Below are 24,080 nucleotides of genomic sequence, written 5' to 3' on the forward strand. Positions count from 1 at the left end.
TGCACATAAAATTGAAGATGGTATATAAGCAAAAGTGTGAAGTATATCACTTAGAGCTTTCATATCAAATGCACTTTAAAATTTTTAATAGATTAAAAAATTTAAATCATCTTTACCCAGTTTCATGTTTTTTTTTCACAATGTATCTCCTGGATGATTTGAATTATATATGCTGCTCAAGATCCTTTTAACAACAGTAACCTAATGCCTTACATGTGTTTCTGATATTTCTATTCACTTGATCACTGTTCAAAAATTGTACCAAGTTGATAGCTGTTATTTTTTATGACTTTAAGAATGTAAATTTCATGTGTGTGTATACACTTTTGATCCTAACTCTTTGGAGGCTTAGGCAGGTTGATCTCTTTTTTGAGTCAACCTGGTCTACATAGGAAAACCCTATCTTAAAAAAAATCAATCAATAAATAAGCAAATAAAAAAGAGTTTAAAACACTTGAAATTAATATGAACACAACCACATCTTTAATAACAATTGATTTTTTTATTGCAGATAATTCATATAATCCATTCACAAAATGTTATATAGTGTCATATGGGAACTCAATTTCATCGTAAACAAACCTGCTTTTCTCTTTTCATTGGTTGCTCTTAGTTAACATTTTCATACACATATATAATTTATTGTGATTATTCTCTCCCCCCACATCGTCTCATCCCCTCCCCTATGACTTAAACTTATACAGTCTTCTAAATTTAGGCTTTCCAAATTTAGGATTTCTCTTTTATTTATTATACATTCCTTTACTTTTCCATCTACATTTTATGATATCTTAATAAGAAACCCATTCTGTCATTAGCACTCTCTGTGCTTGATAGGAGACATTCACATTCTTCAGTAGCTTGTCATCAGTGCAGGAAATGACATCAAGCTCTCTCTCTCTCTCTCTCTCTCTCTCTCTATCTATCTATCTATCTATCTATCTATCTATCTCTGTCTCTCTGTCTCTGTCTCCCTCTCTGTCTCTCTGTCTCTCTGTCTCTTCTGTCTCTCTGTCTCTCTGTCTCTCTCTCCATCCCCTCCCCAATTGTTCTGTTTTCTAGTACAAGGACTCACACTTTAGTCTAGCCTTGAACTCAAGGCAATCCACCTACCTCAGCCTTGTGAGTGTTGGGATTGCAGGTATACACCATGTTGCCCAGTGAATTTTGTGACTCTCATACATCCCTTTACTATTTCTGAGTTATTTTTAATATTGCTGTGACCCTTTTCTAGCTTCTAGATGTAGATACATTAACTGATTAGAAGGTTTTATTTTTAAAGATTTATTTATTTATGTACATGAGCACTCTGTTTGCGAGTGTGCCTGCATCTCAGAAGAGAACTTCAGACAGAAGAGGGCATTGGATCCCACTACAGATAGTTGTGGGTCACCATGTGGTTGCTGGGAATTGAACTTGGGAGCAATGGAGAAGCAGCGCTCTTAACCACCAAGCCATCTCTCCAACCTGATAAAAAAGATTTTAAATTTCATTCTTTTCGTGTTTGTTTGCATCTTTCTTCTTGAGAACACTGTGATGGAATGTCCAAATGGTGATTAGTGGCGGTTGGTAGAAGGAGCCATATGTGTGATGCTGCCATATGTGTGAGGGGCTGGCAACAAGGTGCAGACCCAAGACCATGGCCCTGAGCACTGAGGCTCGCCTGCTGGATGTGGGCTCTCAGCCCCATCAAGATGCCTTCAGGTGAGGACAGCAGGTGGTGGCTTGTGCCCTGCTGAGCCGGCCTAGGAGAGTGGCAACCACAATCGCCATGTCCAAGCCTCCAGCCTGGGGCACCTGGAAGCTCCAGCTGTGATGCCCGCGGGTTTTTCGTGGTGGACCTGGAGGCCTGAAGAAGCCGCCCTCGCATCCACAGAGCCTTGAGAGGGGACTGACGCGCCTGGTTGGATCCCTGAATTCCGCACCATGCGCTTCCGGGTGTCCTGCCTCCCGGTGTTGCCTGCACCTTGGAGTGGGCACACGTGTCCTTCCCACCCCGCCCTTCGACCTCGCCCCAGCCGGGCCTCAGGGCACGCGGAGCTCGTGGGTGAGCGCAGGGCCTGAGGGGACCGGGCGCTAGCGTTATATTTGGCGCCCGCAGCAGCGCGTGTGCCTGGACGAGTTTTCCTTCCGCAGGTGCCCGCAGCCAGGGCGCCTCCGCCCAAGCTGACTCCTCTCTCTCCCTCTCTGACCCCGGCAGGCCCCAGAGGTGATTCTGCCTCCACGATGTCCTCCTTCCTGGAGGCGAGCTCTTCGCAGGCGCCACATCGCCAGCAAAAAGAGAAAGAAAAAAAAAGAAAAGAAGAAGCGGCCAGGGAAGGGGGCCTTAGCGGCGTTGGGCATCATCTCGGCCACGGGAGGGCGCCCCATGACAGCGGCGGCGTTTCCAACAGAGACTACAGCCTCGCAGTGTCCAAGGAAGAAGCCCAGGCCAGCCCTGCCAGGGGACCTTGAGGCATGGAGATCGCGGGGACCCCTAGCCCAACCTCCAGTCTGGTCCCCAGGAACAGCAAGCAGCAAGCAGCAAGCAGGGCGGGCTGCAGCCCCAGAGCAGCAGAATCAAGGTAGGTAGGAGACCCGCGTCCCTCTTTGGACTGGTTCTGCCCCCCACCCCACCTGGTCCCCCTGTCCTGGGAAAGCAGTGGCAGAAGGAGGCAATGCAAAGTGAGCCCACTGGGTAGGGGGAGGGAGGGTTCAGGGATGTATGGAGAGCTGAAGCAGGGATTGGAAAGCCTATGGCATTGGGAAAGAGTGTAGAGGTGCTCTGGAGTGTGCATGAGAGTTGTGCTCTGACATCCCCAGAGCAACTTGGGGCTGTCACCTCTCTCCAGATTGACTTAGAATTAAATGACCTGTACCTGCCAGGGCAGGACAGGCTTTTCAGAGGCAGCTTATCCTGGTGGCACACTCCCTGTAATGTTTCTATTGTATGTTAAAGGATGGGGATCATGGGAATATATTTTCTTAAAACCTCAGGCAATTTATGCAGATTACAGTTCTGCCTAATTTAATTCTTTCCTGCCTGCTATGAGCAGGCCTCCAGATCAGCAAGTTCCTTTGGAATGGTTTTGCTTGTTTTTGTTTATTGTCCATGGTGCTGATTAGAAAGCCATGAATTGTTTTGTGAATTTTAAATTTCAAGAGGTGGCACCCAGAGTTTATGGTGGTTTCCTTCAAACATTGCAGTGTAGTTGCAGCATAAAAACGTACTTCTTGTGACAAGAAGTGGAAAAAGAAAGTTGATGAGCTAAGAAAAGTAGAGCCTTGAGCCAGATCAACCATTTGGCTTCCTCAAATATGGAGCAAGCATGGATTGTGGCTTTTTCAGAATCGAGGGGGTTTTTAGGATTGGGCAGTGAATGCTGTCTGGGGCTAACCCGTCCCTTTTGTGGCTGACAACCCTTAGGAGAAGGTCAGAATGTGCCAACAGCACAGAGTGGGCACTGGTGGTGTTTGAACTCAGAAGTGCTCAGGAACTGTGAAAGTTTCTCTGTTATCATCCTGGAGCCATCTAGTGAAATAGACCACTGTGATGCTGTGTAAGAGGCCGTTGTGAGGGCTGGAGAGATTGCTCAGTGGGTAAGAGCACCAAGTGTTCTTCCAGAGGTCCTGAATTCAAATGCCAGCAACCACATGGTGGCTCACAACCATCTGTAAGGAGTACTGATGCCCTCTTCTGGTGTGTCTGAAGACAGATGCATTGTCTCACATATAAATAAATAAATCTTACAAAAGATTGTCATCTACTGCAGTTTCTATGTGGACAGGGCACAGTTAAAGGGATTAAAGATCAAGTACATTGTCTGTCTTTAAAGATCAAGTGTATCTCCTAACTTTTAAACCAAGAAATGTAGTGTCTTTTTTGCTGCTTGTGTAGCTTTTCGTGATGTATCTTTTCTCCTATTACGTCGTTTGTTTCCATGATAGTTGTTTTCACGTATATATGATTATCGCTCCTATTTGCAGAGCTATTCAATATTTTCATTGGTTAAATATTTGTGGTGAATTTACATTGTGATATCAGTAAAATGCTATGTGAAAATTTTAGAGAATATACCGGTTTGGGTAATTTTAATAACCTTTGCCCTCAAGTGGTGGCCTGTTTTCACATTGAAAAGACTGGAATTCATTACGATCCATAGCAGGATTGATAGGGAAGCACAATGGACAGCAACAGTGTTGTTCCCTTTGACAGTTGAGGGAGCCAAGAAAGAAGTGTGACTTGCTTTTTGTGATTTACCAAATCAAGACTCAGTATCATTACTATAGAAGCCCATGGAAAAAATGATGAAGTTTTCAGAAATCACCAGTTGAAGAAATGGTGGTTTTGCTTATATTGAATTCTGAGTTTCAGAGTTATGTTTCATTTTTCTTTATTCCTTAATGAGGCTTTTTATTAAGTTTTTTATTCACCATTACACACTTAGATGCACAGTGCTAGGATCGTAGTAGGTGCTCATTAAATCACTGATCATTGGGGAGGAGGAATGATAAGAAAGTATGTATTTTCTGTAAGTTCTGTTAGTTTTGGGAACAGGTGGTTTTAGGTTTACCATCATAGTTTGGTATCTTGTCCCACATAAGACAACTTGACAGAACCCCTTTTCTGGCCATTATGTTCAACTTATTTTTCTCTTAATCATTCTTGAAAATCATGGAAGTAGTGTGGAAAATTGATTGTACCTGCAGTATAGCAAAAAAGCCCAGTCTAGATAGGAAGCAGTTATGTTTCTCCATGAGCTGATGTCTTAAAACATCTAGATTTTAGGAATTTGGTGTTGTGTTTTCTAAACATACATCTTACAGCATACAGATAACATCGTGATAGAATAAAGGAATCTTTTGATTTAGCACCAAATTCCCTAAAGCAATGACTACTGCACAGCTCTCTTGGCCATATGAATAGCCGAAATTATATTTCACTCTTTTAAAGAAATAATGAAAGCACTTAAGGTTAAAGCAGAGCCCATGGGAAAAGTTTGCTGTGGTGTTTCTCTTTGGTTTCTTGTGCTCTTTCTAGGGAATGACTTTAAGAAGTCAGGGCGACCGGTCAGGTGGTCAGTGTGGTCAGGCAGTCATGAGCAGATGGTTAAGCGATGTGCTAGGGCCCCATAGGCCAGTGAGCCCAGCTGAGAAGCAGAGTCTAGCCAGTGAGCCTAACTGAATAGCAGAGGCTAGACAGTGAACCTGACTGAAGAGCAGAGGCTAGCCAGTGAGCCTAGCTGAAGAGGAGAGGCTAGCCAGTGAGCCTAGCTGAAGCGCAGAGGCTAGCCAGTGAGCCTAGCTGAAGAGCAGAGGCTAGCCAGTGAGTCTGACTGAAGAGCAGAGGCTAGCCAGTGAGCCTGACTGAAGAGCAGATGCTAGCCAGTGAGCCCAGCTGAAAAGCAGAGTCTAGGCAGTGAGCCAGGCTGAAGAGCACAGGCTAGCCAGTGAGTCTGACTGAAGAGCAGAGGCTAGCCAGTGAGCCAGGCTGAAGAGCAGAGGCTAACCAGTGAGCCTGACTGAAGAGCAGAGGCTAGTCAGTGAGCCTAACTGAAGAGCAGAGGCTAGCCAGTGAGCCTGACTGAAGAGCAGAGGCTAGCCAGTGAGACTGACTGAAGAGCAGAGGCTAGCCAGGGAACCTGACTGAAGAGCACAGGGTAGACAGTGAGCCTGACTGAAGAGCAGAGGCTAGCCAGTGAGACTGACTGAAGAGCAGAGGCTAGCCAGTGAGGCTGACTGAAGAACAGAGGCTAGCCAGTGAGCCTGACTGAAGAGCAGAGGCTAGTCAGTGAGCCAGGCTGAAGAGCACAGGCTAGCCAGTGAGCCAGGCTGAAGAGCACAGGCTAGTCAGTTAGCCTGACTGAAGAGCAGAGGCTAGCCAGTGAGCCAGGCTGAAGAGCAGAGGCTAGCCAGTGAGCCTGACTGAAGAGCAGAGGCTAGCCAGTGAGTCTGACTGAAGAGCAGAGGCTAGCCAGTGAGCCAGGCTGAAGAGCACAGGCTAGCCAGTGAGCCTGACTGAAGAGCAGAGGCTCGCCAGTGAGTCTGACTGAAGAGCAGAGGCTAGCCAGTGAGCCAGGCTGAAGACTGAAGAGCAGTGATTTTAACCTTTATTTATAAGTTCTTCCGTTTTCCTAAAATTTCTACAAAGGTTTGCCTCCATAAAGTTTGACTTATAAGGTTCTCCTTGCTCTCTTCTTATCTCCTTTCCTCTTGCTCTTATGACACAATAATTTCCTTACTCTCAATGCCTTACTCTCAACGCTAGGCCTTTACTTCTAAGTTCTTCTTGAGTTCTGTTCTCTTCAGTTCAGTTCTGTCTAAAAAGCTTTCTCTCTCTTTGTCCTCAACATTTGTATATCTTTCTGAACACAGCATCACATGGTGAAAAGTTCACCACAAGTTTGCACAGGAATTCAAATCATAAGTTGGATAATCAGTTTACGACAGAGAATGTTTACATGCATATCCATCAAGAGTAATCATCAGGATAAACCGTCACCATCTGTCACTGGCTCTGCATGTTCATGGAGAGTTAAAAGCTGTAATTTTTATGAGAAAAGAATAAGTGAAATTGCCTATAGGCAAATCCAGTCAATTATTTACGTAAAGTCCTTGCACCTATAGTAAATCATTAGTTCTCTATTTATGAACTTTGGTTAATTGGTTTATACCCTCTTAGCATGGGTTCTAATTTGTAGATGCCTGCTTGGTATTGCAGAAGCAATTCACTCATGAAACTTTAAGAAGGAAGAGTTCTCAATGCAATTTTGATTACCAGAGAAAACATAATAGCTGTCCCATTATAAAGGAGCTTAAAATTACTAATCTAATTTTAGGAACTCTTATAGAATCATCATAAGAATTAAGAAATCATCTATTTGTCTGTACATCATCACGCCAAGACAATACGTCTTCGTTGCTCTGTGGTGATCTGCTCAAAAGAGTGGGGTAAAGAGCATGACAAATACAGAGGCAGATACTTACAGCCAACCATTCAGCTGAGAGCAGGGTCCCCAATGGAGGAGTAAGAGAAAGGATTGAGGGAGCTGAAGGGGTTTACAGCCCCATAAGAACAACACTAAGAAACACCCAGAGCTCCCAGGACCGAAACCACCATCCAAAGAGTACACATGGACGGACCCATGGCTACAGCTGCATATGTAGAAGAGGATGGCCTTCTTGGGCACAAATGGGAGGAGAAGCCCTTGGTCTTGTCAAGGCTTGATGCCCCAGTGTAGGGGAAACCAGAACAGGGAGGCAGATAGGCCTGGGTGTTTGGGTGGGTGTGGTAACACCCTCACAGTAGAAGGGGGAGGGGGTTTTATAAGGGGTTTTGTGGAAACCAGGAAAACGGATAACATTTGAAATGTAACAAAAGCCCTCTCTGGGGAAGGGACAGCGGATAAGCTGCTCTGAGCCCCTACTTCCCTGCTGCCTCCCATTGATCGCGACTGTGGTACATGGTGTCAGCCTGGGACTCTCCATGGGCTGCTGCTGGCACTGGACCTGGCGTTAAGGGCCAAGAGCATGATGAGCAAGGAGCACATGGTTTGTCCTGATTCAGAGCAGGGCGAATGGCCACCAGAGAATAAGCACAGCTTCCTGTACGATCCTGAGGTCTTCCTGGGCAAGGAGGACTCCAAGACCTTTGATAGCTAATCCTGAACGAGAGCAGGAGAGGCTGGGGAAAATTGTTGATCCAATCGACAGTGTGAAGGCGGCCTTGTTACTACTGAGGACCTGAAAGTTTGGATCAAACAGGTACAGAAAAGATACATCAACCAAAATGTGGCTAAACTCTGGAAGGATTATGATAGGGACATAGATGAAAAATCTCCTGGGAAGAATACAAGCAGGCTACCTATGGCTACTACCTGGGAAACCTTGCTGAATTCCAAGATAGCTCTGATCATCACAACTTTAAAAAGTTGCCTCCACGAGATGAGAGGAGGTTTAAGGCCTTGACGGTGACCTGACAGCTACTCAGGACTGGTTCATTGCTTTTCTGCACTAAGAGGATTTAGAACATATGAAGGAGATTGTAGTTCTGGAAACGCTGGAGAATATCGACAAGAACAGGGATGGTTTGTGGACCAGGATGAGTACATTGTGGACATCTTTTTCTCACGAGGACAATTGCCCTGAGACCGACTGGGTTTTGTCTGGGGAGCAGTTCAATGATTTCCCAGATCTGAACAAGGATGGGAAACTGGATTAGGATGAGATTCACCACTGGGTCCTCCCTCAGGACTATGACCAGGCACAGGCTGAGGCCCAGCATCTGGTGTATTAGTCAGATAAGAACAAGGATGAGATGCTGACCAAGGAGGAGATTGTAGACAACTGGACCATGTTTGTGGGAAGCCATGCCACCAATTACAGGGAAGATCTTACCAAAAATCATGATGATCTTTGAAAGAAACTCATCCTCATGTGGCCAACAGTCACCTGCTTTCTACGGATATTCTGGTTGATTGCTATATTTGTCAAGTATATAGCAGTTGTGTCCCTAAACAATAAGAAACCTTTCTAAAGCTCAAAAAAATCATACATTGCACCACAAACAATAATAGTAGGAGATTTAAACACGCCACTTGAATCAATGGATAGATCAGGGAAACAAATTAAACAGAGACACAGAAAGACTAAGAGGTTATGAAACAAATGGATTTAACATATATTTATAGAACACACCACCCTAAAACCAAAGGATATACCTTCTTATCAGCATCTCATGGTACCTTCTCCAAAATTTACCATATAATTGGTCACAAAACAAGCCTCAACAGGTACAGGAAGGTAGAAATAATCCCATGCCTCGTATCAAAAAACCACGGACTTAGGCTGCTGATCAATAAAAACAAATAGGACAGAAAGCCCACATATACATGGAAGTTGAAGTCAATTACAACTTGGTCATGGCGGACATAAGAAAGAAATTAAAGACTTCTTAGAATTTAATGAAAGTGAAGATACAACATACCCAAACTTATGGGACACAATAAAAGCAATGCTAAGAGGAAAAATCATAGCTCTGAGTGCCTGCAGAAAGAAATAAGAGAGAGCATATGTCAGCAGCTTGACAGCACACCTAAAAGCTCTAGAAAAAATTAAATAAACCCTAGAGGAGTAGAAGGCAGGAAATAATCAAACTCAGGGCTGAAATCAAACAAGAAGAAACAAAACCGAGTATCAAAAGAATCCGCAAACCCAGGAGCTGGTTCTTTGAGAAAATCAACAAGATACATAAACACTTAGCCATATTAACCAGAGGTCACAGAGAGTGTATCCAAATTAATAAAATCAGAAATAAAAGGGAGACATAACAACAAAATCTGAAGAAATTAAAAAGATCATCAGATCCTACTACAAAAACATATATTCAACAAAACTGGAAAATGTGGAGGAAATGGACAATTTTCTATACAGATACCAGGTACCACAGTTAAATCAGGAACAAATTAACCATCGAAACAACCCCATACTCATAAAGACATAGAAACTGCTATTAAACATCTCCCATCCAAAAAGAGCCCAGGACCAGATGGATTTAGTGCAGAATTCTATCAGACCTTCATAGAAGACTTCATACCAATACTGTCCAAATTATTCCGCAAAATAGAAACAGACAGAGCACTACCAAACTCCTTCTATGAAGCCACAATTACTCTTATACCTAAACCACACAAAGATACAACAAAGATAGAGAAATTCAGACCTATTTTATTTATGAATATTGATCAAAAATGCTCATAAAATTCTTGCAAACTGAATCCAAGAACACATCCAAACAATCATCCATCATGGTCAAGTAGGCCTCATGGCAAGGATGCAGGGATGGTTTAATATACGGAAGTCCATCAACGAAATTCATCATATAAACAAAGTCAAAACCACATGATCATTTCATTAGATGCTGAGAAATCATTTGACAAAATTCATTACCCTTTCATTAATAAAGTCCTGGAAAGATCAGGAATTGAAGGCCTGAATCTAAATATAGGAAAATGCAAAATACATCAAACCTGTACCTAACATCAAACTAAACTTAGAGTATTGAAGGAATCCCACTAAAATCAGGGACTAGACAAGGCTGCCCACTCTTTCCCTACTTAAGTACAATATGGTACTTAAGGTCCTAGCCATAGCAATCAAACAACGAAAGTAGGTCAAAGGGAAATAATTAGAAGGGATGAAGTCAAAACACTAATATTTGAAGATGATATGATAGTCTACTTAAGCAACACCAAAATTCTACCAGAGAACTACTTAACCTGATCAACAACTTCAGCAAACTGTCCGAGTATAAAATTAACCCAAACAATTCAGTAGCCTTCCTCTACTCAAAGGGTAAACAGGCTGAGAAAGAAATTAGGGAAATGGCACCCTCCACAATAGTCCCAAATAATATAAAATAACTTGCTGTTACTTGAACCAAGCAAGTAAAAAATCTGTATGACAAGAACTTCAAATCTCTGAAGAAATTGAAGAAGGTCTCAGAAGATGGAAAGATCTCCCATGCTCATAGATTGGCAGGATGAATATGGTAAAAAATGACCATTTTGTCAAAGGCAATCTACAGATTCAATGCCATCAGCATCAATATTCCTACTCAATTCTTTATAAAGGTAGAAAGTGCAATTTGCCGTCATTTGGTATAACATAAAACCCAGGACAGCAAAACTATACTCAACAATAAAAGACCTTCTGGGGGAATCACCATCTCTGACCTCAAGCAGTATTACAGAGCAATAGCTTGTATGGTATTGGCATACAGACAGGCAGATCAGTGGAACATAATTGAAGACACAGAAATGAACACACACCCCTATTGTCATTTGATCTTTGACAAAGGAGGTAAAACATCCAATGGAAGAAAGATAGTATTTTTAACAAATGGTGCTGATTCAACTGGAGGTCAACATGTAGAAGAATGCAAGTTGACCCATTCTTATTGCCCTGTACAAAGCTTAAGTCCAAGTGGATCAAGGACCTCCACATCAAACCAGATACACTAAAAGTAATGGATAAAAAGTAGGGAAGAGTCTCGAAGACATGAGCACTAAGGAAAATTGCCTGAACAAAATACCAATGGCTTATGCTTTAAGATCAAGAATCGACAATTGGGACCTCATAAAACTGAAAAGCTTCTTTAAGGCAAAGGACAGTGTCATTAGGACAAAAAGGCAACCCACAGATTGGGAAAAAATCTTTACCAATCCTGCATCTGATGGAGGGCTTATATCCAAAGTATACACAAAACAGAAGAAGTTAGAGTACAGAGAGCCAAAAACCCCTGTTAATAAATGGAGTTCCGAGCTAAAGAAAACATTCTCAGCTGAGGAATATAGAATAGCTGAAAAGCACCTAAAGAAATGCTCAACATCCTTAGTCATCAGGGAAATGCAAATCAAAACAACCCTAAGAATCCACCTCACACCAGTCAGGATGCTAAGATCAAAAAATCAGGTGACAACAGATGCTGGCGAGGACGTGGAGAAAGAGGAACACTCGTCCATTGTCGCTGGGATTGCAAACTGGTACAAGAACTCTGGAAATCAGTCTGAACGTTCCTGGAAAATTGGACATTGCACTACCTGAGCACACAGCTATACCTGTCCTGGGCATATACTCAAAAGATGCTCCAACATACAACAACACATATGATCCCCTATGTTCATAGCAGCCTTATTCATAATAGCCAGAAGCTGGAATGAACCCAGATGCCCTTCAACAGAGGAATTTATTCGAAAAATGTGGTACATCTACACAATGGAGTACCACTCAGCTATCAAAAACAATGACTACGTTCAATTCATAGGCAAATGGAAAGAACTAGGAAATATCATCCACAGTGAGGCAATCCAATCACAGAAAAGCACCCTTGATATGGTCTTGGGAGCGATGGCCTTGAAGCCCTCCATTATTGATGTTATTATTATGGTTAGCATTAAGTATGATTGGGTTCATTGAAAATCCCCAGCCAGCTGCAGAAGACTAATACAAATGTGGTGGTCAAGATGAATAATCATATGATAACGTGTGACGTTAAGATACCCAATGTCATGACCTGTAACCTTTCTGAAAAACCAACATCCTGCTGACTAATAGATATTACAAACCTGTGAGTTTTCTGACAACCTGTCAACATCAGCTGATTCCCTGACCACACGAATATTGTGTCCTTGGCGTGGGTAAATTTTCTTACTTCTCTCCTCTCTGTGTTACCCTTTTTATGGTACAAATTAAGCCTTGGGGAAAAATAAAATTGTCACCTTGATCAGACTCTTGTCTTGGCGTCCTTCTTCGCGTCTCTTGTCCCCCATTCTCTTCCAGGTATTCAGCACCCCTCATTGACAGTATGCACTCATTGATAAGTGGATATTGACCAAAACCTCAAATTACCCAAGATGCAATCTACAGATCTCAGGAAACTCAAGAAGAAGGATGACCAAAGTGCAGATGTTCCCACTCCTTCTTAAAAGGGGGAACAAAAATATCCATAGGAGGGGATATGGAGGCCAAAACTAAGGCAGAGACCGAAGGAACAGCCATTCAGAGTCTGCCCCACATGTGGCCCATATATATACATCCAGCAAAACTAGGTAAGATTGATGAAGCTAAAAAGTGCTTACTGAAAGGGACCGGATATACATCTCCCCTGAGAGACACATCCAGAGCATGTCAAATAAAGAGGTCAGTGCTGGCAGTAAACTACTTAACTGAGAACAGGACGCCCTTTATGGGAATTAGAGGAAGGATTCAAAGAGCTGAAGGGCTTGCAACCCCATAAGAACAGCAATGCCAACCAAATAAACCACTAGCAAAAGACTATACGTGGACTGACCCAGGGGTCCAACTGCATATATAGGAGAGAATATCCTTGTTGGGGCACCTGTGGAAGGGGAAGCCCTTGTTCTTAACAAGGTTGGACCCTGAGTGCAAGGAAATGTCCGGGAAGGGGTTTCTAAGTGGCATGGATTGGGGGACCATACATATGGGAGAGGGCATGGCAGGGGGGTTATGGACCAAAAGCTGGGAAAGGGAATAACGTTTGAATAAAACATATATATCTATGAAAAAAACTGAAATTTAAAAAAAATGATACTAATAACAAAAATAATCAAAAAATGTGAATAAGAAAGATATTTTAGGATTTGGAAAAAGATGAATGCCAGGTATTTGAAAAACTGTATGACGATGGTAAACACTTTAATACACTTGAGAAAGTTTTTATATGTTAATGAACTGCATCTTTTTTTAAATAGTGAATGGAAATACAGTCCCTTCCTGGCTGTGAGGCTAGGTATCCAGATGTAGTGGAATTCATTATTTGTTGGTCCTGAATCTTTGAGCCGGCTTCTAACTCAGCTTATGCCAAGGAAACTAGGCCAAGGTGATATCTAAGCCATTGACCAAACCATCTGGACTAACAATCACAGGTGAAATTCCACCTTGTAAATGGGAGGAGAGGAATAAAAGATACCTTTAAGGATTTAAAAACGATGAAATGTACCCAAAAAAATCCAATAAAAAAGTTTAAAATAAAAATAACTTAGGAAATACAAAATACTGGGGTACCATTCCACAATCATGATGTGTTTCTTCTTTGATAGCTTGCAGGTTAATTTACTTCTTTATAACTGTTTTCTTATTTCAAATTAAGTAATGGCATCATCTGTGGTGTGATGGTGAGAACAAAAGCTTTGCCGAACTTGAATAATCGATCCCTCCCGAGCATGTGCTTAACATTCTAAGCACAGGGAAATTTCCTGAGGGGATTAAAGAACAAAATCCAAACATAAAACAGGAACAACAACGATGTAAAAACATTCTGCAATCTGGGTATGAAGGCATGTTGCAACTTTAATCAGCTTTGTAGGTATTTCTGATAAAACACATAAAGAAACAAAAATCCCATCACAGTCCTAGCACTTGCATCCAAGAAAGAGAGAGCTGTGAGGTAGTGCCTGCTGCTTCTTTCCCCAGATACCCCTGGGCCTCAGGCCTGCACCCAGTGAGCTGGACCAAGAGCAGCCAGGTTGAAATTCCTGCTGCCATGGCAGGATTCTGCAGGAACATTTCCCTTTGACAACAAGGAACCTGTGTGGAGGAGACCTCTTGGTGAGTCCTCAAGGACTCTATGTGTCCTATTCTACAGGGAGAAGCCCTGCCAGGTCTTTGGCAAGGCCAGCCAGTTGTATGGGGAAGTCTCTGGTCCTGTGGCAGAGGGCGAAGAATGGCAGAAAGAATGGCAGCTCCACTGAGAGCAAAGGCTACCTCTTCTAGGCCTATGACCTCCTAATTAATTTATCTTTTCACCTGATGCCCTATTCACATTTTCTTACTATCATACAACTGTGATCTTGATGAGCAGCTGGGCTCTTGTTTTCTTAATCAGTTCTTTGTTGTCACAGACCTTTTTAACTTACTCCAGCCCCTGAGACTTATTCATACCTTCTGTATGCAGTAGGACCCTTGGTGGGACTGTCATCTCAAAAATAGAAGGTTCGGTAATCCAAAAGATTGGACTCCAGTTTACCTCAGGCCAGGAAAGAAGTCAGCCATCATTAGTAAAAGAGCAAGGGAAAAATTACATAGGATAAACAAGTGGCTTAATCAGAAGAAAAGATCCTCAACTTCTAAGGCCCGCACATCTGCACCCCTCTCTTCTGAGCTTTGTATAGTGATGTTGTATAACTCCAGATGGTAGTAAAAGGGAGAGTTCTTCCCAGAAAGGTCAGACATGATTTTCACTCTTACATCTCTGAGGTGGGCTGGCATTATAGCACACATTCATGTTGAATTATTATAACACCTATGATAAGAAGACAGAATCCATATATCACAATGCCAAATAGACTCCCTCCTGAACATATGGACCCATTAAAATTGAGGTTCAACCTGAACTCAGGCCATTCTACTCCCTTCCCGTCCTCCTGATTCTTATGTTTGCTACAAGTAAAAGATCATGTTGTAGTCCCCAATATTCTCATGCCTAGATTTGTCTATTCACAGAGAAGGATATTGGAGAAGTGATGGCTATATAGTTACAATGTAGTAACACAAGGTCCAGGTTGACATTTGCTCACTGATGTCCAATTTAATTGTCTTGTTATATTTGAGAAAGGGAGGATGTCCTACATAATATATAAAACAGACAGAAATTTATTATTTTATATATGCCCTGTAGTTGATCCCTATGTTCCCAAGGAAAAGGAGTTTTTATTGCAAAAAAATAGGATTATAGACCATTGATTTTGTGAAATACATGGATATGTAAATGGAAACAATGTCGGCTTTCAAGGACTGCACAGTAAGCAAATATTTCCAGGTTTTATACACTCAGAGGTATAGAAGAAATATATTGGCCTCCAGAAAAAGGGAAAAGCTTAGAAATCGAAATACATGTCACATGCATTGTCTCGAGTAGTAGATTTACTTTTAAGAAAAATCTCCCTCCTCCTTGGTCCCTAGAGATTTGGGTGCTAAGAAAAATCTGTTCTCCAATTCAGGGTTGTAAGAAATCCTCCGCAGCAAAAGCATTGTTGACTTCTAATGAAGCAGAGAAACATATCTAGCTTTGAAATAGAGGTTGCCAAATGGTATTCCCAGTGACACATGGGAGACTGGAGGACAGGGTCCCAATAGAAATTCATCAGTTTGGGGAGAGCTGGTTAGTAGGTAGACCATAGAACTTTCCAGTGACATCATCAGTAAGACGTTCACTGGACACTCTATTGTATCTAAGAGATCCCTAGAATCTTCTGTGATGTCACCAGTGTTGTGGTGACACCAACTGCCTTTGGGATATTACGTCAGTTCCCTTTGGGTTCACAAGCAGGCATGTTTCGCCAGCTGCTCAGGCTATTTCGGAAGGAAAGTGTTGATCAAGGAGAGGCCGCACCAGGTCAGAGGGAAGCTGACCCCCTCTCTAGTGAAACAGGAAGGAGGAAATCATTCTTGGGAAGGCTTGGTGAGTCGTGGGCAGAGTTGGGGAACATCCTCAAGGAGGTAGTTTTGAGATGTGCCTTCTAAGACTAGGCCTTACAAGCAGGAGCCTTGGGATTTTTCAAAGGCAAACCAAGAGTCAGGAGTTCCTGATCTTTAATTTGAGAGAAAGCCATAAAGTTGTAAGACTTCAGTGTCTTTTCTTGAAGCTTTTTAACTGTGAGTGTCAATGATTGGCAGGAGGAGGCACTGTGAGATTAACAATGTGACCATCCATGGTTGGGAGTTGAAGCACTTCATCCTCTAGATTACTGTACGTTACATAAGTCTTGATGGCGAGAACAAGGAAGGATGCACCCCTAGTCATGAATTGAGTTCTCAGACACTTTGGGCTGGACCACACTTGGTTAGAGCTTGATGGTGCTAAACATTATGAAGTCATTATGAACTCCAGGATTATCTGCACCATATCTGATATAACAATGTCGCAGATGTTTATGTCTCAGTCAGATTATAACTTTCAGTGCCGCGGGTTGTGTAATAGTGAGTGTGGCACGTGTATGGCATTAGAGGTTGGGAAGAGGGACATAGCTTAAGAATCAACCTTTAAGAAAGCTTTTCTGCTCTTTCAGGGATTCACCCAGTCTCTAACATTTCCCCTTCCTCCACCTCCTTTTCGGATTCAGAATGATCTATTCTGCCCATTGGTTCAAATATGCAAATTCACTTGGGTTTATCTGTCTACAGGTTTTGGTAGGAATGCATCATCCCAAAATGTCATCACTAAGGAAGAGGAGTGTCTAAAGGAAATGGAGGAACTCAAATTTGAAATCCAGAAGTGTCAATTCGAGAGGGATGAACTTTATCAAATCCTGGATCTTTATATCTATGATGAGTGGGACCACAGGTAGTCATTATGCCCAGTAACCTGTTCACTGTCTTGCGCTCTCTCTCTGCTACCTCAAGATTTACTCATAGCACGAGAGAGTTTCACCTCTCATCCTGGATTTTAAGGAGATTTGGCAGGCATTTGCTTGTGAGATGAGCTAGGTGCTGTGTGTTTAGGGTCAACCTCTTTTGTACTTGACCCTGAGCCTCTTGGATTAGCATTGGTTCTGTCAACAGCTAGAATGACCTTGTCACACTTGCTGCAACTGTGTGTGTGAATGAAATGCCTGCACGTCATCACTCTTTCCTCTGAATTTGTTCATTATACACTGATTCTATGGCACCTCCATGGATGTAGTTGGAATTCTAAATGTGTTTGGATATGGGTTGGTGTGTATATATGTGGCAGTATTTGTTGGTGGTTTACTCTGGATCAGGACGTCCGGGACCTTTGAATGGGTCTGAGGATTTGTTTGATCAACAGTTTGCAGGTCATGATAGTGATTAGTACATGGAGGCCCACACTGATCAACACAGCACTTTGCTCCTTCTGTATACCTTGGTGGCACACAGGACTCTCCTGAGGGGAGGAGGTGCTATAAATCCTCTTCCCTGTCAAACATAGTTATGCCCTCTGGGAATTCATGTAACGATAGAAACCAAGGATTGAGTATACCTGCTTTCAAAACAAGAGAAATGTCATCACAGCTTTCTCTTGGGCCCAAAGCTGTGGCACAGACTGGAGGAATCTTCTTCCTGAACTAGTGAATTCCATCATGCTCACCTGGCCAGCTCTTGATGGTCAGGTCCCTCCAACTGGTACCGTGACTCTGTTGTCCTGTGCCCAGGATAATAAACTTAACCAGTACAAATACTTTGAAGGAGCAAGTATGTGGAACATACTGAGTTTAAGTAATAGAGAGAACACTCTGATTTTACCTAATTTGTTTCACCTGCTTTGATCTTTAGTTTTTTTATTTTTTTAACTATCCAGGGATTGTTTATTGTGACCTAGAAATGGTCACTGTGGTCTTGACAGTTGTTATTCCCAAACAGGGAGCTCTCAGGCTCTGCCCCCTCCTATATAGTGAGTCTTTGCAGAACCATATCTCTCAGGATTCCAAGGAGTCCTTATTTCAAAACAAATGTTTGCTTATTTACATAGAAATATTTTCTGTGGATTGAGACTCACTGTTGGGTTTTGGTCTGGTTTTTGACTTTGCCATTTTCTTCCCTTCCACCATTCCTTGAATTTGAAATTTTTTATTATATATTTTTATTTACATTTCACCTAATTCTGAAATCGTGAGTTCAAAACGTTGTTTGTTCCTTTGGCCATGACCTAACCCAGGCTGCATGTCGAATTGCCAGTCCTTCAATCTGAACATGAGATGAGAATGATGGCTATGCAAATGATGACCAACTCAATAAGTGATGCCATGGAGAGGTACAAGGAGCTCATACAAGTGAACAGTTCCTACCGGTGAGTCGCTGACAGAGATGAGAACCCAGCACTAGGCAGGGAATGCTTCTGTCCTGTATGACTTTAACAAAAGTCAGGGCTCTGGTTCCATGGTGTTTGACTCTTAACAAGAAGGCTGCCTCCTGGCAAGGGTCTTAGATTAGTAGCTCTTGGACTCAGTTGTCCTACATGTGAAGGGTGTAGAAGACCCTCCAATTGTTATTTTCCCCGTTAAAGTTCCTCTAGATTGAAAAGGTTTGCACCATAATGGGAATATCAATCAACTCTGAATCTCTAGGACTCTGACAGGAGATTTAAAGATCTGTGATCCATGAGAAACACATGGAAAGAGTCTATATCTATTGGGTCTTCAACTACCCCTCAGAAGGGCTTTCCCCACAACGTGAAGATGGTTTCACCATACCATGTACATACGAGCTCCCTTATGGACCATCTCTTCTTCCTTGATTTATATAAACCGTCTTAGTGTCAGGATTTTCAGAAGTAATTTGCTTCATGTGGAATGTGGATTCTGGATTTGACCTCCTCTAATTGGTGCTAACTTGCATAGTGTGGCTCTATTCTGGGATTTCTGAGGATGAGGACCCTTGAAGGGATGATTGGACTTGCAGGAGTGACAGGCAAATAGAAGCTGGCTGGGATTTACCATTTTTTGTTTGTGGTTCAGCATCAGGCACTCCCAGCTCCTGCGTGAACAAGCTCAATTGAAGAACAATATACAGATTTTGCTGAATGTGAAGAGAGAACTGCTGGTGGAGCAGACTGAACTGCCAGCATTCTCTGTGGAGAAAAAAGGCTCTGTGAAGAGGCCGGAATGAACATCTGTGACCCCAGTGCCACGCAACAGCAGGTAGGGTTAGGCCTCAGGGTCAGGTTGTCCTCAGGTCTTACCATAAACATAGACAAACCAATGTAACTGTCTATTGACTGATCCATGTCCTGACCTAGGTCTCATCCAAGTGTTCATTCATGTGATGGTTTACAAGGCTTTCTGTGGAGATAGCCCCTTTTCAAGAAACTGCATGTTTCGAAAGCAAATGCTCCTGCTCTTCGAGAATCTGCACTTCATTAAGGGAGATAGGTTGATCACACAGCAGAGCACTACATGCCATTATGTATGGAGGGTGCTATGTGGGAGCCCCTCTTTAGACTAGAGGAGGGCTTTGAGGGATGAAGCAAAAGCCCAGAGCCCATTTTCTTTACAGGGATGGTGTGAGACTCAGGAAGTAAGTAGTTTTCAAGGAGGAGAGCCTGGTGGAAATGCCAAAGAAATGGTTCTCATTGTCATTTGTGGTGGCTTTTGTTCTTCCTCCCCTCATGTCCCTGTATATGAAGATGGTGACTTCATGCTTCATAGATCTTGGGTAACTACAGAGCCTGTGTATCAGCATGTCAGTCCTGTCTTATTTGAGTGCTCCTGGAGAGTTCATAACTGGGCCTTAGAACCTGAAGCTGGTTAGAAGAGCAAGGATGTGGAAAAGGTTTCTCAAAGGCTGAGGGTTGGCATGAGAGACTTGAGACTTCAAGAACAAAGTTATCCATATGTACCCCCAATTCTCACCAAGAAAGTTGCATTGCTGTGCTGACCTGCATCTTAGGGAGCATGCGGGGAGGCCAGTTCATGACATGCAGTTTTGTCCAGTCATTATCTAACTTAGTCCTTTAAGCCTAGGTCTCTCAACAAACATGAAGCTTCCTGTTTTGTGCTGGCCAGCAGTCTTTGCATCATTCGTCCAGTTCCAAGATGAGCCCCCTCTCTTATTTGTCTCAACACATTCTTAAACCATTCAGCTATTTTAAAAATAAGGATTAGATTTCTTCACTTTACCTGAACAGAGTTATCCCCCGGGAAGATTCTGGATTGTCTTATTGGCTTCACCATGATATTGCATGGAATCCTAGAGTGCAACCCTCTGCTGACATTGCTTTGCTGACTATATCATGGGCACTGCATTCTTTCAGGATAGATTCCCTCTCAATATTGTACACAGTGCTGCATTTCAGAAAATTCACTGTATGTTATTTATTTAGCCTTTTTCTGACTGACATTGAGGTTGTTTTAATACCACAGGAACTCTAATGTGATCAAATGTTCCTGGGAACTGACCATGAGTCACTGTCTCCTCTGGTGCTTCCAAAGTCTTCTATGAAGGAAACAGAGTAGTTTTAGTGAGGGGCCTATGATGAGTCAGCATAGAGCTTGATGGAGTCTTTTCCTAGAAATCTCTCTTGGGGATTTGATGTTGTGTTGTTTAGGCTATCTGTGCAGAACATGTAACTTACTTGTCGGACCAGCAAGTATCTGCATAGAAAGGTTTCCTGAAGTGGAAATGAGTACAGGCCAGGGCAGCACATCTTACTTGTGTCTAAGAGACTTGTACACAGCATTGTTCCCACTAATTCCTCACTCAACAGGAAATGTGCTGCATAAGAGCAAAGTTTTCATTTGTGCATGCAAGTGTGTATCTGTGTGTCTGTGTTTGTGTGTGTGTTTGTGTGTGTGTGTGTGTGTGTGTGGTGTGTGTGGGTATATGTGTGTGTGTGTGTGTGTTTGCAGTAGTGAACGTATGTTTCCCTCTATTTCCAAGTTTCATGAGAAAAGTACTCTAAGCGTTCACTTTACATCCATGAAACATGAAATAGAGCTGCCCAGTCATTTGGCATCTCCATCTAGCTCTGTACAGAAAAAGGACACTTAAATTACTAATTTATTGTTTCCAAAAATTTCAGAATGAATTATCTTGTGAAGTCTGGGGGAGGAGTGGAAATATGTTCAAGTGAGTCATGTTTCACAGGGGTAACAAATGGTACAGGCCTAGAGCTTGCAGGTCCCTTTTTGTTATGGTGTAGAAGCAGGACAATAAAATCCTTTAGAAATGCAACCCCCAAAAAGAGGACACAAAAACACCTGTAAAGTTAGATTTTCAAGTGATTAGGGGCAAAACTACTGATCTGCATTGAAATCCTTTGGAGCACATCAAAGGAATGGAGTACTGGGAGGTAAGGGCAAGGCTTCTCTAGAAAAATCCATGAGTTTATTCTGCTTCTCTGTTCTTTGTGAATTGTGAAAGCCCACTGGAAGGTTATGTCACTCACTGTGTCTTCTCCAAGGTTGCTTTCCACATTGCCTGCTACCATTTCTTTCGAGCTACCTTGGCACACTACAACTTCCCCTGGGAGTTTGGCTTGGATTTTATTCATTGAGATTTTGAGTTGCTTGGAATTGTATCGTCATCTAGAAAAAGTCACATAGCTATGCTGTGGTGCAAGAACAGGGCAGTTTCAGGAACCCCTTTAGGTGCACAGATAATCCAAAGCGCTCCTCTATGTTATCTGTGTAGCATTCTGCAAGTGCTGTCGATCAACATCATTTTCTCTCAGTTAATTTCAGCCTCAATGGGTTAGGAGAAATGATGAGCTTCAAATGGGTCTGACAGTGTAAGAACAGGTAGCCCTATGAGAAGCCATGTTCAGAAAGTAGAACAGAAGTTTTAGTTAACCCAGTGATTCCACAACAAGGAGTAGGTATTGCCATTGCAACTAGGGAGCATCAATGTTGTAGTGGTCCCAGAGTAACCTTGAAGGAGAATCTATCCAGACGTCCATCAGCCAAGGAGTAAAAGTGTACCATACGATGGAGCCCTTCCATAGATTCTGATTCAGTGTGAGATAATCCATGCAAGCTTTTACTTACTTATTCAAATTATCTGTGGAACAATCACATTACGGGGAGAACATTTGTTGATTTGGATCCTGGATATGGATATTTCCTATGATTCTAGCTTTGGGCATGAAGTCACTCAGGCTATGGTAAAGACAGCTCCGATTAGAAGAAGTTGCACACTTTGGGGAAAGTCTGAAAGAGTGAACAAGAACAAGAGTCTAGTCCACCACCAATATATGATCCTTTGCTGAGCAACAAGACAGCTCTACACAGCCTTTGGGACTTGCTAAGCCAGATTGTTAATGGGGAAAGAACCCTGAGTCTATGACGGTTTATGGGAGGACAGCACATCACTGACTGAGCTGTCTATAGGTCTGGCCACTATGTACATATCCCAGTCAACATTTGTTTTTATGCCTCCAGCGAATCCTGGGGAATCTTTACATTAAGCATTAATGTTCAGGTAGGAACACAGGCTGGAAGAAGCCATTTGAATATCCTTCCCTATATAAATACCCTCTTTGGGTGGATGACCACCCACCTGGATTTCAGCCTCAGGCAGCTAAGGAGCTACTCAGAGTATAGTTCTGGTACAGTTCATGTGAATTTTGCCCATGAAACAATATATATGATCCTCTGGATTTCTTGCTATGTTCTACTCCTTTCTTCCTGTGATCTCTCCGGAAAGATCTGAGGACATTTTCTCTTCTGTCCTCTCACAAATTGCCTTACACTAGCCATAGACTTACAGGGGTGCTGTTCTGTTTCTACATCATAATCACCTTTAATGTCCGTGTGTACGCTGAGAAGATTTACATGGAGCACATTCTCAGTGATTACAGGATCTATGCAGTGAGCATGAATTTGAAGTGAGATGGCTTCTCTGTGTATTTGCAGACTCAGTGGTTACAAATGGAAACTAGACGGGTTCCTTCAGTGCTAACATAATCAGAAATTTCACCTCAATTCTGGGCATGTTCTCCAGAAGGAATCCACATGGTATTCTACGTTGCTCATACCTCTCTTGAACTCAGATTCAGACATAGCTACAATGTTATTATTCAATGTCATATACCTGGACCAGTGGGGAAAAATGCTCATTTTTCTCTTAATCCCAGCACAGTGCATAGTCCACAGTTCAAATTCCAGTAGTGTTAAAAGCTGAGATATAAATCCAAGCGCAGGTACTCTATGTCACTTGGGGATGCAGGGACTGACCTCAGCTGACAAGTCATGCTGGATTGTCCAACTGAATAGAGCTGATGTAAGAGGGAGAGCTGAATTGACAACCACTCAATAAATCTTTATTCCCTTGCTCTGCTAGGTCTGAAATTCTCCAGCAGAAACTCGAACATGACACAGACCAGGATAAGATCTCCCTTGGAGAGAAGAGCTACAGGAGGAGAACTAAGTGTGCACAGCAAATACACCACTATTGTGTCTCATCTGTAGTGTCCATAGCAATTGTGGACTGCATTTTCCTCCTTTAGTTTAACTTCTTTGGATTGAATAGGCCGTACTTTCACCTCAGCCTCTCCAACAAATGTGCACTTTTTGAGGGACTCAGAGAAGTGCTGATGCACATCAATCAAGAGCTGCTGGTCATCCAGAAAGACTGTGCATGTGTAAATTTGTACTTGTCCTGATGGGTCATCCAGAAGAGTTTCATGGAGATCAGTTCACAACATTGGAAAGACTTTGTGACAAAGTCTGTAATATCATTTATACTCAGTATTGGTAGGCTTTTTCCTTAATACCCCCACTCCAACAAAACAGACCTACTTCCACTCCTCTCGAAAAGATTGTTACCATCACTAACTGCTTGTCTACTATGTCTCCAAGGCAAGCCACAGGCTATAAGTCTATTCTGCAAAAGGAGCAGCAAAAGAATGCTTAGCGCAATTCTTCTATTTAAAGTTTGGTTAATTTTTAATTGTTTTGGTTATTTGGTTTTCCTTCTATTCATTTGAAGATTTATTATTTATCTGTTGTTGTTTTGTTCATTTGCTTTTCTATTTTGATAAGGATATAGACTGTATATATTTACTACCTGCATCTGGTTACTATCAAGTAAATTGGATGTATTCTGGTCAATAAAGGAGTAATCTTAAA

General features: G+C 42.4%; 1 protein-coding gene across 2 annotated transcripts; it reads left to right on the plus strand.

The window, feature by feature from the left end:
* The first annotated feature begins 1,755 nt into the window (after window positions 1-1,755).
* Window positions 1,756-24,080, plus strand: LOC134480528 (uncharacterized). Of its 2 annotated transcripts, none has more exons than XM_063268049.1 (5): window positions 1,756-2,564; window positions 16,681-16,840; window positions 18,173-18,304; window positions 18,972-19,154; window positions 23,293-24,080. In XM_063268049.1, the coding sequence occupies exons 1-4, from the start codon at window positions 2,369-2,371 to the stop codon at window positions 19,120-19,122; spliced, it is 639 nt and encodes a 212-aa protein (XP_063124119.1). In that variant the 5' UTR covers window positions 1,756-2,368; the 3' UTR covers window positions 19,123-19,154; window positions 23,293-24,080. The 2 variants fall into 2 exon arrangements, with proteins under 2 accessions (XP_063124119.1, XP_063124120.1); XM_063268050.1 differs by lacking the exon at window positions 1,756-2,564 and adding an exon at window positions 15,689-15,958.

This window comes from Rattus norvegicus, chromosome 9, assembly GCF_036323735.1.
Source record: "Rattus norvegicus strain BN/NHsdMcwi chromosome 9, GRCr8, whole genome shotgun sequence".
NCBI classification, from domain to species: Eukaryota; Metazoa; Chordata; class Mammalia; order Rodentia; family Muridae; genus Rattus; species Rattus norvegicus.